The 17,047-nt window shown below is 47.1% G+C and overlaps 1 protein-coding gene across 1 annotated transcript in view; it reads left to right on the plus strand.

Moving 5' to 3' along the window:
* The window catches only part of LOC143807585 (uncharacterized), a 138,670-nt gene that overhangs the window by 103,464 nt on the left and 18,159 nt on the right, over positions 1–17,047 (plus strand). The window contains exon 6 of the mRNA XM_077289281.1: positions 8,321–8,457. Coding sequence (XP_077145396.1) covers positions 8,321–8,457 — 137 coding nt within the window. The remainder of the gene's footprint in view (positions 1–8,320; positions 8,458–17,047) is intronic.

Here is a 17,047-nt window from a genome sequence, read left to right on the forward strand (position 1 = left end):
TCCTGCACAGTTACTGCAGTGGATGCGTTTTACACTGTGTGGACACTTCTACTTTGAAGTGCTCACTGAATGGCATCCTGATTGCCTGGGTAATTTTGGGTATTTCTTATTATACGACGCAGGAGCCTGTGTAGAGCGATCTCAGTATTGCTCCAGGCTATACTTATGTGGCAACAGCATCTGATCGGTATGTGCTAGCTGGCGCTTGTACTTGCTGCATCTATGGGTGGTATCGTAGCGTGGTGCATGGAGCGGTTCCCTCTCATGGCATTAGCGCTCACATACTTTATTGGCAGTATGACAGCTCATACAGTGTATTTGGCTCATCTTAATGCGTCTTGACAGCTCTGATATTTTTTGCAGGTTTCTATCACTATGCGGCGCAGGAGCATGCGCTGTGCGATCGTTACGCAGTTTCTGAACATATGGGTTAGTAGTGGTTTACTGGTTGGATTTATGTAGCGTAATTTGCGCTCATTCATCCTACTGGTATCCTATGGTCCTTTGCATAGCCAATATGGTGGATACATTATGTTTTATACTGTGTGGGCACCTCTATTTTTCAAACGATTTTGTGTGCTTTGATTGCCTGGATTATTCGGTTTGGGCATTCATTAATATGCGACAGGAGCCTGTGTAGAGCGATCCCAGCATTGCTCCAGGCTGCACATGTGTGACACTGACATCTGATCGGTATGTGCCAGCCGGCACTTGCATTTGCTGCAGTTATGGATTACATTGCAGCGTGGTGCATGTAGTGGCTCCCTCATACCGAAGGGTTAAACTCTGGAAGCATTTCTTGTCTCCCCGGCAACTGTATTTTCACACCAATCAGCGTTCGATGCCGGAGCATGCTCAGATGGGGGAGATTCTCCATGTTGGTGTGACTCATACTACTCCATGCGGCCGATCTAGCAGCAGCACAGCTGATTATGGTAATGCTATTCATTTATGTGTTATATAAGGGGCAAGTACTTGGTCTTTAAATTACCCCTGACGAAGCTGCCCGGTGTGGTGGCGATACGCGTTGGGTCTCCTTGTAGCCCACATTAGGACTCTTTTTCCAGGCGCTATAGGCTTGGGCATCATGTGCCCTGGGTAATATGCTATCTCTACAGCTCACACTATCTTGGTGCTATTTTTCTGTATAGTGGCATGTTAGATAGTTAGTCACATGCTATTGAGGCATTATGCTGATATATTTTTTGCTGCTTGACATTTATGTACCGTTATGTACACACCTGTCGTCTCTACTTGCTAGGCAGGTTTGTGCATGTGTGTCCCTTATCTAGCACTTGCAGTGCAGGGATTTGTATGTCTATGTGGGCTTTATACTCTTGCTATTTTGCATTCACACTATTAGTGGTCTGTTCCCATTTGCAGTACCCAGGGGAGTGCCCAGGTAGCTTGGCCTATTTCTTTCATTCTATGAGCAATTTGGTTCTAGGTAATTACATCATATGTACATGACTCGAGTCCTATGTGGGGTACGGCCGTATTAGGGGCTGTTGTGTATAGCATTTGCATGCTTTTTAAGTGTTTTTATATGTCCATGTGTTTGTTACCCTTGTTTGTATATATATTTCAATAAAGCTGTGTATATATAATTTTTCGCCATTTCCTTGTTGTGGTGATCCCCTTTCTTAGGACCTTGTCTGTTTCACCTTTTGTGTATATTATATAACAGCCTCTCCCATAGAATATAATGTATCCCCCATAGTATAACACAGCCTCCCCCATAGAATATAATGTACCCCCATAGTATATAACACAACCTCCCCCATAGAATATAATGTATAATGTACCCCCATAGTATATAACACAACCACATACTATATAACACAGCCTCCCCCATAGAATATAATATACCCCAAATAGTATATAACACAGCCACATAGTACATAACACAGCCCTCCATAGAATATAATATACCCCCCATAGTATATAGCACAGCTCGCGTAGTATATAGCACAGCCCGCGTAGTATATTACACAGCCACATAGTATATAACACAGCCCACGTAGTATATAACACAGCCAGCATAGTATATAACACAGCCATGCAGTATATAGCACAGCCACGTAGTATATAACACAGCCACGTAGTTTATAACACAGCCCATGTAGTATATAGCACATCTATGTAGTATATAGCACAGCCATGTAGTATACAGCACAGCCCACGTAGCATATAGCACAGCCATATAGTATATAAAACAGTCATGTAGTATATAGCACAGCCATGTAGTATACAGAACAACCCACATAGAATATAGAACAGCCATGTAGTATACAGCACAGACCACATAGTATATAACACAGCCATGCAGTATATAAAACAGCCATATAGTATATAATACAGCCCACGTAGTATATAGCACAGCCCATGTAGTATATAAAACAGTCATGTAGTATATTGAACAGCCATGTAGTATATAGCACAGCCCACGTAGTATATAGCACAGCCACATAGTATATAACGCAGTCCACGTAGTATATAGCGCAGTCCATGTAGTATATAGAACAGCCCACGTAGTATATAGAACAGCCCACATAGTATACAGAACAGCACAGCCCATGTAGTATATAGCACAGCCACGTAGTATATAACACAGCCCACATAATATATAACACAGCCCACGTAGTATATAGCACAGCCACGTAGTATATAGCACAGCCACGTAGTATATAACACAGCCCACATAGTATGTATAGCATAGCCACATAGTATATTGCACAGCCCACATAGTACATAGAACAGCTCACGTAGTATATGGAACAGCCATGTAGTATATAGCACAGCCCACGTAGTATGTAGCACAGCCCGCATCTCCCCCCCAGAATGGCCCCACAGTCCAGTACTCACTGTTATAGTATAAAAAAAACAAAAACACTCCTCACCTCTTCTCGTGCCCGTGCTGCTACCAGCTCCTGTCTCGGCGGCTGCCGCTGCACTGCCTGGCACACAGTGAGTGCACAATGACGTCATCGCGCACCTGCAGTGTCAGAGGCAGAGCGGGGAATGATGGGAGAGGGAGCGTCATCTGACGCTCTCTCCTCCATCATTGCTTTGAACTGTACCGGCAGACGCCGGTATAGTTCAATGCGGCAGGGGAGTCAGTGCTGGCGGCAGGCGGGCCCCCCTGCCTCACAGGGGCCCCATAGCGGCTGTGTGATGTGCCACTAGTTGGGGGCCTCTGGGGAGCGGGGGCCCTAGGCAGCTGCCTTCCCCTAATGCCAGCCCTCCCCAGAGCCTCCGGACCCCGGTGAGCCTCACCGGTTGAATCGGCGGTATGTGCGCCCATGAGTTAACCCATATGGTAAACACCGGAAAAAAAGTGAAACAATTGCTGATTTTTGTTCATCCGTCTTCCAAAACCTGGAAATAAAATCAGACGTATCCCCAAAAGGTACTGTTAAACACCTAATCTCATCCCGCAGAAAAACAAGTTGTGGCTAATAGAATAAGGAAAAACAATACAATTTTTTTTCCAATGCCCCTCCATTCCCTCCCCCCCCAAAAAAAAAATAAAATGAAAGAAGTTTTGAACATATAAATGCTAAAAAATGATAACATTAAAAATACATTTTGTTTCTCAAATACAGTGGGGAAAATAAGTACTTGATACTTCCGATTTTTAAGCTTTTCCCATCTACAAAGAATGGACGGTCTGTTATTTTTAGTCTAGGTACACTTCAACTGTGAGAGACAGAATCTGAAAAAAAAAATCCAGAAAATCACATTATATGATTTTTAAATAATTAAATTGCATTTTATTGCATAAAATAAGTATTTTATCACCTACCAACCACCAAGATTTATGGCTCTCACAGACCTTTTAGTTTTTCTTTCAGGAACCCGTTTTCTTTCAGAAGCCCTTTCTTTCAGAAGCACCTGCTTGAATTCGGTACCTTTATAAAAGACATGTGTCCAAACACTCAAACAATCACACTTCAACCTTCCCACCATGGCCAAGACCAAAGAGCTGTCTAAGGAAACCAGGAACAAAATTGTAGACTATGGTGAGAAGGCAACAATTATTAGAAAATGGAAGAAACACAAGATGAGTGTCAATCTTCCTCGAACTGGGGTTCCATGCAAGATCTCGTCTCGTGGGGTAAGAATGATTCTGAGAAATGTCAGGAATCAGTCCAGAACTACACGGGAGGACCTGGTCAATGACTGAAGATTGCTGGGACCACAGTCTCACACATTACTGTTAGTAACACACTACACCGTCATGGATTAAAATCCAGCAGGGCACACTAGGTCGCCCTGCTCACTCCAGCACATATCCAGGACCATTTGAAGTTCGCCAATGACCATCTGGATGATCAAGAGGAGGCATGGGAGAAGGTCATTTGGTCAGATGAGAGAAAAACAATACTTTTTGGTATCAACTCCATTCGCCGTGTTTGGAGGAAGAAAAATGATGAGTACAACTCTAAGAGCACTGTCCCAATCATTAAGCATTGTGGCTTAAATATCATAATTTGGGGGTGCTTTTCTTCAAAGGGGACAGGACAACTGCAGCATATTGAAGGGAGGATGGATGGGGTCATGTATTGGGAGATTTTGACCCACAACCTCCTTTTCTCAGTAAGAACATTGAAGATGGGTCGTGGCTGGGTCTTCCAACATGAAAATGACCCAGAACACACATTCAAGGCAACTAAGCATTGGCTCTGTTAGAAGCATTTCAAGGCCCTGGAGTGGCCTAGCCAGTCTCCAGACTTGAACTCAATAGAAAATCTTTGGAGGGAGCTGAAATTCAATGCTTCCCAGCAACAGCCCCAAAACCTGAAAGATCTGGAGACGATCTGTATGGAGGAGTGGGCCAAAATCCTTCCTGCAGTGTGTGCAAATTTGGTTAAGAACTACAGAAACCTCTGACCTCTGTAATTGAAAACAAAGGTTTCTGTACCAAATATTAAGTTCTGTTTTTCTATTGTATCAAATACTTATTTCATGCTATAAAATGCAAATTAATCATGTAAAAATCATGCAATGTGATTTTCTGGATTTTTTTAGAATCTGTCTCTCACAGGTGAAGTGTACCTACGATAAAAATTACAGACCTCCATTCTTTGTAGGTGGGAAAATGTACATAATCGTCAGTGTCTCATATATTTATTTTCCCGGCTGTAACAAACCCTTGAATAATTGAAAAATTAAATATCTATCCCTTTTGGAAGACAGTTGTAAAAAAAGATAATTGCTTTATTCTAATGGCTCAAATTAGCTGCTTTAGGCCGCGTTTATATGTTCAGTATTTGGTCAGTATTTTAGATTAGTATTTGTAAACCAAAATCAGGATCAACCCGTGGAAACGTATACCGTATTTTTCGGACTATAAGATGCACTGGACCATTAGATGCACCTTGGATTTAGAGGAGGAAATTAGGAAAAAAATTGAAGCGAAAAATCCTGGTATAAATGGTCCCCTCATCCCCATCCTGGTATGCATGGCCCCCTCTTCCCTACCGTGGTATGCATGGCCCCTCTCATCTCTATCCTGGTATGCATGGCCCCTCTCATGCCCATCCTAGTGTACATGGCCCCTCATCCTTATCCTGGTGTTCATGGTCACCTTATCCCCATCCTGGTGTGCATGGGCCCCCTCATCCTTATCATGGTATGCATGGTCTCCTCATCCCTATCATGGTATGCATGGCTCCCTTATTCCTATCCTGATGTGCATGGCCCCCTTATCCCTATCTTGGCTTGCATTGCTTCCTCATCCCCATCCTGGTATGCATGTCCCCCTCATCTCTAGCCTGACAGGCATGTCCCTCTTATCTCTATCCTGGTAGGAATGGTCCCCCATCCCTATCTTGGTAGGAATGTTCACCCTCATCCGTATTCTGGTATGCATGGCCCCATCTCCATCCTTGTATGCATAACCCCATCCTTATCTTGGTATGATTGGCCCTCATCCCCATCCTAGTATGCATGACTAAATCCTTATCCTGGTATTCATGGCCTCATCCTTTTCCTGGTATGATTGGCCCCCACCCCCATCCTGATATGCATGGTCCCATCAGAAAAACATTAAAAAAACAAACCATTACACTTTGCTTCATGCGCTCCCTCGCAGCATCCTGCTCCGGTGCCAGCAGCTGCTTTATGCTTGTAAGGAGCGCATGGCAGAGTTATCATGTGCTGATTACAAGCCGAAGGACAGCTGCTGGAATACTCACTGCTCCCCACGCCAGGACTGTGCATGGAGGGCAGTGAGTATTCATTGCTCACTCGAAGTGGCGTGCAGAGTGTCACCCGCCGGCTTCCTGCAGCTGCCAGCGTTCACGTGTTCCCACTACTAAAAGGAATGAATAATCACTGCATTCTACGCCCATGGAAGTGGAGGGCAGTGAATATTCATTTCTCTTAAGTAGCGGGCACAAGTGACCGCCCGGCTTATGCAGGAAGCTGGTGGTTGACACTGTGCTCACTACTAAAGAGTGAGCAATGAATCAATTAGATGTGTTTATAAATATTGTTCCTGTGCTGAGATAATCTTATAAATGTGCCCCTGCTGTGTACTGTGTAATGGCTGTGTCTGATCATGCAGGAACATGGTCTGATCATACCAAAGCTCCTGGGCAGGGGAGGAAGCAAAATAGTATGCAGACAGAATTATTTTTGAGAGGTAAAACATTGTTTAAAAAACAGACAGAGAAATGTTTTACCTCACAAAAAGAATTATCTGCCATCCAATGCTGTAATGTCTATATACTATTTTGCTTCCCCCCTGCCTAGGAGATGTAGTATGATCCTATACATAGCCTATGGGTACATTCCAACGATTAGGAAGCAGTAGCTCTTTGCTGTGTCCAAAATGCTGTATTCTAATCACACAAGTGAATCCGCACGTGTTTACTGTCCAAAGCGGATTTACCGCATCCAATACATTCTATTGTGGAACATTACATGCTGCAGCACGTCAACCTGCGCCGCATGTCAGTTTCCGCGTGTGATCTGCAGGTGCACATACACACATAGTGGACATGGGATTTCTAGAAAACCCATCCACTATGCTGTAACATCTGGACGCTGCGTTTTTGATGCTGCATAGATACGCAGCGTCCAACCTGCAGCAATTCCTGATCGTGGGCACTTATTTTTTAACACTTACAATTGTGAAATGTATTCTTATTCCATGAACTATTCATTAATATGTACTAGGGAAACCCCTTTTAAGGAATCCTGTTAGTAAACTCAACCTTCCTAAGCCGTCTATATGGGTATGCAGGTCATAGATGGTGGAATCAAATGATATCTTGATATCTGTAACCAATGAATGATCAATAGAAATGCACAATTTTTCAAATTTGTAAAAAAAAATCTGTTCGGAGTTCTCTTGACAGCTTTTCAGCTTATTTACATATTTGAAGAAGTTAGTTTTCTCAGGAACCATTCATTGGAATGCAGATATCAAGGTATCACTTGGTTCAGCTTCCTGTGACCTGTGTGCCCATACAGATGTGTTAGGAGGTTGGTTCTACTGACAGATGCCCTGTAAGAATAACACTATATGCAGGCTCAATAATTGTTAAGGCAGCCCTTTCAGAATACACAACTTTTATTGCTGTAGCTTCTCTGGTTTTCTTTCTGTAAGCACCGGAGAATTTACAGCCGTGTGCCTACTGGTCAAACGTATGCAAATCCAAAATGGCTGAAACGGATAGAAAAAGAACAAAAAAAAAAACACCTTTCAGCTTCCATATTGGTATAGTGTTTTCAAAAGCTTAAAAAATACCACCTTTAAGAATGTTATAAGATGATAGTATATCATAGCTGTAGAAAAAGACATGGAGCGCACACCCACAGCCAGTGGCAGTGGGCTTCATACAGTCTCATTACAATGTTAAATTAAGAACCTCATTTTTTAGTTTAGTAAAGTTTTGCTTCGCCACAACAGATCAATGCGCATGTTTTGGATGTGCGGTCCATGTCTATTTTATAGTTATGATATAAGATGATAACATTTATTTTCCATTCTTTTTTCTTATTTTCCTCCATTTTTATTTTTTTATATTTTCTTCTCTTTTCACACGTACATACATACTTATGTAAACATTAGTAGATATGTCTGCATTTGATCAACATAAACATAACAAAAGTTATACTAATAGTTTCCTTCTAGGAGTTTTGTACCACTCAGGAACGAATCAACGTGCGAAGGCTGGGTAAATCTAAAAGCGTCCTATAAAGTTATTGGACACAATATATTGATGATGATTATTCAATATGCTTACTGCTAAAATCTATATTTTTATGTATTTACGTCATTACTCATTTTGATACCTATCTTCCTTAGGTGTAATAGCTAATGAAGTCCTCATTGGATCCATCTTGGCTGTCATGGCATCTGTGGTCATTGTTGCCATTCTCACCATTTATCTTATACTGTACAGAAACGTGTTCTATCCAAAGCCACCTCTTCCTTCTAACCTGGTAAGCCGAAAAACATGGTGAAAAAAATAATGTGAGCCTTCTCCACTCAAACCACCTGACCCAGAATGAAAAGCCGCTAACAATCCAAAGATTCTTACTCTGGCTTCACAAATGCCTGTATGTAATACTGGAGCGCCCCCACCGCCGCAGGGCCGAGGGGTACCCGGCACCGGGCCTCTGAGTCTCTGTTCTGGGGGTTGTCATGGTGGCTAGGCCCGGTCCGTGGCCCTGCCTGTCAGGGGGACGTCCGGTGAAAGAGTGGAGAATGATGGTGTAGTTGTGAAGTGCCGGTCGCGGTAAATAACGAGGACACCAGGTTGCAGTCTTTTTACCTCTTTACTGAAGATCTCTCGGTCCTCAGTCCGGAATCCGGATAACCAGGCTGCGCAAGTCCGGCCGGTCCAATGGCACCTCCAGAGTTCTCTTTGCAGGTGGAAATCTGTGCCTTCCTGCTTGCGCTATGTGTTGTGGTCCTCCCCTGCTGTGCTTACGGAAAGTCCCCACAACTGTTGTGTCTGTTTCTCATGTTCCCTCACAACTCGATTAGGTGATGTTCTGCTAATCCTCCGTCCTTCCCGGTGTTATGGTTGGGACGCACCCGTATGACGGGTAGGCTCGGAGCTCTTCCGGGACCCTAGAGTCGCCCCTCTCCACAAGTTGCCCCCTATGTCTTCTTAGGTGATTTAAGTGAGACAGCCCGCCTATGACTGACTGTCCTGCCGTAGGTTTGAAGTATTGCTTGGAGCTAGATATATAAATACTTCCTCGGCGTTCCGGCCGCCGGTTGTGCGCCTCAGTAGGATGTTGCCTCGGTCTTACAGCACGACTCCTACTGGTATTCTCCTTGTTGCTTTGATCTCGTTTCTCACTCAGCACAATATATCTCGCTTCTTATCCTTTCTTAGGGCACCGCCGCTATGCTGAGCAGGCACGGTCCCGTGACGTTCTTCCTTGTTGCCAGGCCTCTGTCAGGGTCCCAAACCTGACAGAGACCCTACCGAATCTTCCCCCACAACACCCGCTGCCACAAGGTGTTGCCTGGTTCCAACCCAGTCAGCTTTTTGAACTAACTTCCTGCCTGACCCCCAGTTTACCCACACGGTGAGGAGTGGCCTAATAAATAGCACCCTTAGCTCCCCCTGGAGGCCCGACTGTGAAATGTATTGGTGTATGTGATACCTGGTCAGATGAACTCCTTCAGTGCCATCAGACGTACCATAGCTCCCCTTAGCGGCAGAGCTTCAGTACTGCAACGACCAGGACTCTGGGGCGCTGCAATACAGCAAGAGAGTTTCCAGCAGATGGCAACAGCTCGGGTTCTCTCCACAAAAGCTTTCATTAAAGGGGTATTCCCATCTCCAAGATACTATCCCAATATTACTATTATTATTACACCTACTACATATTGGGACAGGATCTTGGAGATGAGAATACACCTTTAAGCCTTTCACTGTTAAGGGCACAATAGTTACATGCTGACAGTGTACAAACGAAACCTCTAATTTTTTACTTGGTTTTGATTCTGTTTGTCTGGTCATCTCTGAAATAGTAATCTGGTGTCCATTTTTAAATTGAATTAACATTTACACATTGGGAAAGTGAGCGTCTATGGTGGGGAGAGGAACAGCACACAGGCTGCAAATAGGCCTGGAAGCATTTCCCCGCCCTCCGAGCAGATTTCCTGGGAACGCAGTGCTTGGGCCGGTGGCAACGTTTGCTGGCCAACAGCCCTTTAAATTCCTTCTTGCACGTGTATGCAGCCTTCACTATTGAACACTGCGGCACATGCATTGAAGGATTATGTCCTGATGCTGGCCACTGCCAGTGTATGGATGTATTTTGAGGGTTAGAGCGCAATGTCTTTACTTTGAATAAATGCAATGGGGTAGTAATTTTATATGTATAATCATGTAATACCCTAAAATATTAATTTTATTAAATATAGTTAAAATGCCAACAACCAATGGCACACCAAAAACAACACACCGTGAAAAAAACTAGAATGGGGAAAAAGTCATGCCCTAGTATATGTCTATGCTGTATGCTGCCTATCTGCGGGGGTTGGCACCCTAGGGGAAACGTATTGGCGCCCCCGCTCCGCGATGGCTGGCCCTGGGGTCCCTAGATTGAACCTGATTGGCCCAAGCTATCCCTCTGCCCACACAAAATAGGACTAAAGGTACCCCTAATGGCTAGACATAGATAATACCTATATCTAGGGAGACCTAGACCCCACACTGTGCAATATAAAAACAATAAGAGAACATGGTACTTAGGTGTTATGGTGGCAGAGTAAGCAATCATAGCCCTGATTATAAATGATCTGTGGCACAAATGCCTAATGTGGATTGCCACAATGTGATTGGCCACAGATGCTATGCAATTACAAATATCACACCCAATGGATGAAATTATGAACACATATGATAGTTAATAGTAAGCATTCTAGAGTCATTATATCAAACTCTGCTAATGGGTCATGACCCTGGTATCGTCGACGGGGTAGTCTTCTTAGGAAAAAGACCCACCCCCACCCACCTCTTCTCCCACCGTGGCCCCCATTTATCATTCCTATAGCAACAAAGACACGACATCATTAATTCTTTGGAATGATATAGGCCACAGTAGCCTTTTTATTAAACATGAACAATAAATACATAAATACAAAGCAATCATAACATTTTTAAAGGCTAGAAGGAGTCCTCGGAGCCCCAAGAATCTGGTGATTGACAACCCATACCGTGAACGTACATAACACCAACTTTACTCCCAGCCGTTCAAAACCCTGGCTCGGGAGCACCAAAAACCCACCCAAGGGTTCCCTGTTCACGGTAAAAAATCCCAGGAGATCCGGCCACCCCTACCGGAACTCCCCAACCACCATTCACCAGATTCAAAAGACACCAACACCAAAACAGAGGAGCCATAAGCCAAAATGGATCCCCAAACCAATTTATTACCAACTCCCAGGACTCCCCCCAGCCGCCACAACGAGAGGCCCTTTGAACACCTCAAAGGCCCGAGACCCCACCACTCCGAAAAAATATAGCCCGTTCAATGCCCTCCTGAATAGCGAGGGCCCAAAAATCCATACCCACCGCATTCAAATGGACCCCATCAGCCAACCAAAAGGCCCCTTCCCCTTTCTCCAGTTCGAAATGCCGAACCGCCACACCTCCATTCCTGACCACAAAACCCGATACCGCTCGATTGACCTTTATCCGGGCTTTATTCAACCTGTCCAAAGACCTCATGTTCCTCCATCGCTTGCGCGGCACGATATCTGACCAAATAACGGTCAACCCGGGGTACAATACCCACAAACGCAGACAATCCTGCTTGATATCCTTTATCAAGTCCCTAAATGGTCGGGCACCCAAGTCATTACCCCCGACGTGCAATACTAAAACATCCGGAGCCCTGTCCAGCCGAACACTATCGTTAATCTCTTTTAAAACTCTACGCCAAATCAATCCCCTAAAACCCAACCAACGGATTACCGCCACCTCGCGACCGAAACCCAGTTGCCGCCCGTCGTTCCGCAAGTCAGCCCGCTGCGCCCCCCAATGGACGTATGAATGGCCGAAAATCCACACCAACAACGGCGAGGAACCTGAAAAAACACAAAAACAAAAATCAAAACAACACGACCAAAACAACAGGCATCCAGCCACCCACCTTCCAAAAAAGCACCTCCGTTTACGGGCGCACGTAACTCCGATATCTATCAGAGCGCCACCTGCCAATGCGCTGAATTATCGGAACCCCAAGGCCCCCCAACGCCGCTTCCGTCGCCGCCCCAATCCTGAAAGAGTGAGGAGCGAACCCGCCTACCTCCAGACCCAGCAACCCAATTGTCTTTCTAAAAATCGCCGTAAATTGATACCGGGACAACGAGGAACCGTCCATGTGGCATAACAACGACCGATCACGACTAGGCAGCAATTCCCAAAAATTTGCTAAACAGGCAACAGGGCACATAACCGAGCCTGGAACAGCACCTAACACAATCCTGCTACCCCTACCTTCCTGATCGGACTTAGACCGCCGCAACCACAACTCGACCGACCCTGCCGATAAAAACACATCACGAGCCAACAAACCTCCCATAACCTTCTTACTAGGTGAAACCAACTCACCAACCCGAAAAGCCCCAAAAAAGGCTAAAGAAAAAGCTAGCCGAAATAAACGCAATTCAAAACCCGACACACAAACCGAAGGCAAAACCCCGCCCAACCTTTCCAACAAGCTGAAAGACACGGGACGTCTGGCATCAATGCGCCGCGGCCGCCGCCGAAAACCCTTCACTGCTTGTTTCACCAGAAAAACCTTAGTTAAATCCAATTGACCACATAATTTAAAACCGAATGCCAAACCCGACATAACACGAGACACCTTAGCAGGGGACCAACCCTCTGCAGCTCCACGACTCAACCAGGACAACAACACCCCAGTCTGCTCCTGCTCGCTCGGCCCACAACCGACAGCCCGCAACAAATCCACCCACTCCAGCCAAATAGCCTTGTAAGCCTCCCATGTTCTGGGAGCCAACGACGACTTGATCAATGCCTCCGCGTCTCGAACACCACAAGCCAAAGTTCTGCAGGGCATTCCAACCCCACGGCCTCCGCATCTGGAACCAGTGACCGAAAACGTTCGAACTGTGAACGAGAGAGAGAGTCGGCAATGGAATTATGAGCCCCAGGAACATGTGTCGCTGTTACATGCGCGTTCAATCTCAAACACGATAAAACCAGCTGTCTCAACACACGCACCACGGGGGGCGACGAAGCCGACAAATTATTTATCGCACAAACCACCCCCATGTTGTCACAGTAAAAACGAACACGTCTGTTTCGAAAAACCTGTTGCCACAAATGCACCGCCACCAAAATAGGAAAAATTTCCAAAAGTGCGATATTCCGAACCAAACCAGCAGAAATCCATGAAGTCGGCCACTGTGCTGTGCACCATTGCCCCTGAAAATACGCACCGAAACCTGACCCCCCGGCCGCATCAGTAAACAATTCCAACGACTCATTGTCAACCACCCCCTCCTGAAACAACGACCGGCCATTGTAGTTCTGCAAAAAACAACTCCACACAGTCAGATCATCCTTATGGTCAGCCGACAACCGCACAAAATGATGAGGAGCACGAACTCCAGCCGTAGCCATAGCCAACCGCCTAGAAAAGACTCTGCCCATAGGCATAACTCGACAAGCGAAATTCAGCTTACCAAGAAGCGACTGCAACTCCCTCAATGACAACTTCCGCAAACGACAAGCCCGCAGCACCTCCTCCCGCAAAGCCACCACTTTGTCAATGGGCAACCTGAACTCCCACTGAATGGTATCAATTACGATACCAAGAAAAGACAAGCACGTACTCGGGCCCTCCATTTTACCAGGAGCCAACGGCACTCCAAAACGATGCGCCACGAGTTCTATTGCTCTCAAAATCTTCCTGCAACAATCAGACCCAGCCGGGCCGACGCACAAAAAATCATCCAAATAATGAATGACAGAATCACAACCCGAAACGTCACGAACCACCCACTCCAAAAATGAGCTAAACGCCTCAAACAACGCACAAGAAAGCGAACACCCCATGGGTAAACACCTATCAACAAAAAAACGATCCTCCCAAAAACAACCAAGCAGCCTAACGCTATCTGGATGAACCGGCAATAAACGAAATGCGGATTCAATATCTGTCTTAGCTAGCAGAGCCCCTCTTCCGGCTTTCTGAACCCATTCTACCGCCAAATCAAAAGACGCGTAAACCACCGAGCAAAGCCCGGGGTCAATGCCGTCATTAACCGACATACCTCTAGGATACGACAGATGCTGAATCAAACGAAATTTCCCTACTTCTTTTTTAGGCACAACTCCTAAAGGGGAAACCACCAAATCCCCAAAAGGCGGTAACTCAAACGGGCCCGCCATCCGCCCCAAAGCAACCTCCTTTCGCAACTTTTCAGAAACCACATCAGCATGCAACAAAGCCGACCGCAAATTCTTCCTAACACAAGGGACCTCAAACGAAGGGGCCGGAATAACAAAACCTTCTTGAAAACCTGATAACAGTAACACCGCTTTTTCCCTATCTGGATATCTATTTAGATAAGGGACCATCTTTTCCCACATCACCGGTGTCACCCCCATGGGTATTACCGGCTCCTGCCTTTCCTCTACCCTTCTTGAAACATTTTGCCGCCCCGTGTGAGGAGCCGCTACAGTGGGAACACAAGTGTTTAAACTTACAGTTGACCCCGAATCTACACTGGCCTTCATTAAACTGCCAGCAAACACCCAACTTTTGAGCCCCTGCCTGGCTAGAGGAACCAGAGGACCCTGAGGCACCGGACTGAAAACCCTGGCCGGACCCACCGGCCCCTCCTTGAAAGGGATGGCCAAACTTGTACTGCGCCATCACCCGCAACCAAAGCCCGATATCTTTCTGATCCCAGCGAATTGCCGGCCGAACCGCTTTTCTCTGTCTGAACTGCTCGTCGTACCTGAGCCACGCCTGACCGCCATACACCCTATAAGCTTCATGGATAGAATCCAAGTAACAGAACAGACCTGACCGATTCTCAGGTGCCTTCTCCTCAATCACACTAGCCAAAATGGCGAAGGCCTGCAGCCAGTTAGCAAACGTCTGAGGAATCAAGCGCCACCGCCGCTTTTCCTCATCTTCCTTCTTACCCTCATCCTTCTTTTTCTTATCTAGGTTAAATTTCTCTAACGGAAGTAACGAAAATATTTCAACATATTCGTCCTTCGCAATCTTTTCCTTAACTTCCTTCTTAAGATGCGCCCCTAGGGGGCCCTCAAAACACACATAAACTTCGCCGTGAGCCCTGTCATCTAAATGCACCCTACACTCTTTTTCCTTCTCCGTCTGCACTGAAACCGATATCGGCGCAGGCGCCACCACTGGAGCCCCAACTGCCCCAAAAGCCCCCACCAACGGGCTCGACCAAGCCCCTAAATGTCTCTGAGCGGACATACTCTGCTCTAATCTAGATAACAAACCCTGCACGCTACCCAACAGCTCACGAACCCCCGCCGAACCGGCATCGCCTGCCACCCTCTCCACACTACCAAGCCCCTGACTACCCGTAAAAGCTGGCGATGCCAAAGTAGGAGTACACAAACCCAACACAGACATATACTCACCGGGCTGCGAGGGATCTGTAGGCCCCCCAGCCGAAGTGCTGGCATCCAAACGTCCCCGGCTCGCCGCGTCCACAAACGATCCGCCCGAATCCGACCGTTGATGAGATCCCAGGAGGTCTTCAGAGGTGCCCTGTCCAGATACAGGCACCGTGGATAAAGGTGCCAGACTCTGTCTGCCCGAGGAGACTGGTGCCTGCGTGGATGAGCTAGCAGCACACCAGCTCAGATCTGCTCCAGCGCCTGCCGCCAACGCCAGCACGCCGTCCCGCCGACCTGACGCAGGAGAGGTCCCCGCCGCTGAAGCTGGAGCCGGCCCGAATCCGTCCTGCTGTGGGCCGCCCGCCCTGGTGTCACCGACCGAAGCCCCCACACTCCCAGATGAGGCCGAGGCAGGCCGCGCGGCTGGAGCCTCACCGCTGCGGCCTCCCGTTCCAACAAGCCCAGCACGCTGACCAGCGTGCCGAAGCCCCGCCCCCGCTGCACTGCGGGGTGCAGGCCTGCCAACCGCCGCTGAGCCCCGACCGGCAGTTGGATTCCTCCCAGGCCGGGACCGGGCCACCGCTGAACCCGCGAGGGGCTCCTGCGCCTTCTGGGGGCTCGGGGACCGGAGTCTGGTGAAAGGCGCTCGGGGGGCCGCGTCCTCCGAGAGCGCCGCTCCAGCGGCGCTGCAGCGCCGGACGGCCCCGCACCGTCCGACATGATGCGGGCCACCTGCGCCTGCAACCACCCGGGGGGATGTGACGCTGCAGCCGCCCTAAGGGACTCCAGGATCGAATCCACGCCAGACATCGCAGGTATGACTGATCTCGATCCAAAAGTGCGGGAAGTGATTAGATCCACCCCCCAAACTCCCATAAATCCTCAGCCACCAACCCTTCCCTCCCCTCTTGTTAACCCCTTACCTACCCCACTCCCCCCCATTGTCATGCAGGCCTTCGCCTACGCCGTGGGGGGAGGGGGTACGGCTTGCTCCGGCCTTTACTTGTGGATTACCACAGTATCATAAGTCCCAGCTAGAGCGCAATGTCCTCCTTTCCCACGGGTGAAGACAGCAGCAGCCACACTGTCTCCTTTGATATCCATACACCAACCCCACTGTCTCCTGTGATGTATACACTCCACCCCAATGTCTCGTATTGTATATGCTCCAACCCTATTGTCTCCTGTGATGTATATACTCCACCCCAATGTCTCCTGTAATGTATATGCTCCAACCCTATTGTCTCATGTGATGTATATCCTCCACCCCAATGTCTCCTATTGTATATGCTCCAACCCCGCTGTCTCCTGTGATATATATACTCCACCCCGATGTCTCCTATTGTATATGCTCCAACCCCGCTGTCTCCTGTGATATATATACTCCACCCCGATGTCTCCTATTATATATGCTCCAACCCCATTGT

The sequence above is a fragment of the Ranitomeya variabilis genome, chromosome 2, assembly GCF_051348905.1.
Source record: "Ranitomeya variabilis isolate aRanVar5 chromosome 2, aRanVar5.hap1, whole genome shotgun sequence".
Lineage (NCBI taxonomy): Eukaryota > Metazoa > Chordata > Amphibia > Anura > Dendrobatidae > Ranitomeya > Ranitomeya variabilis.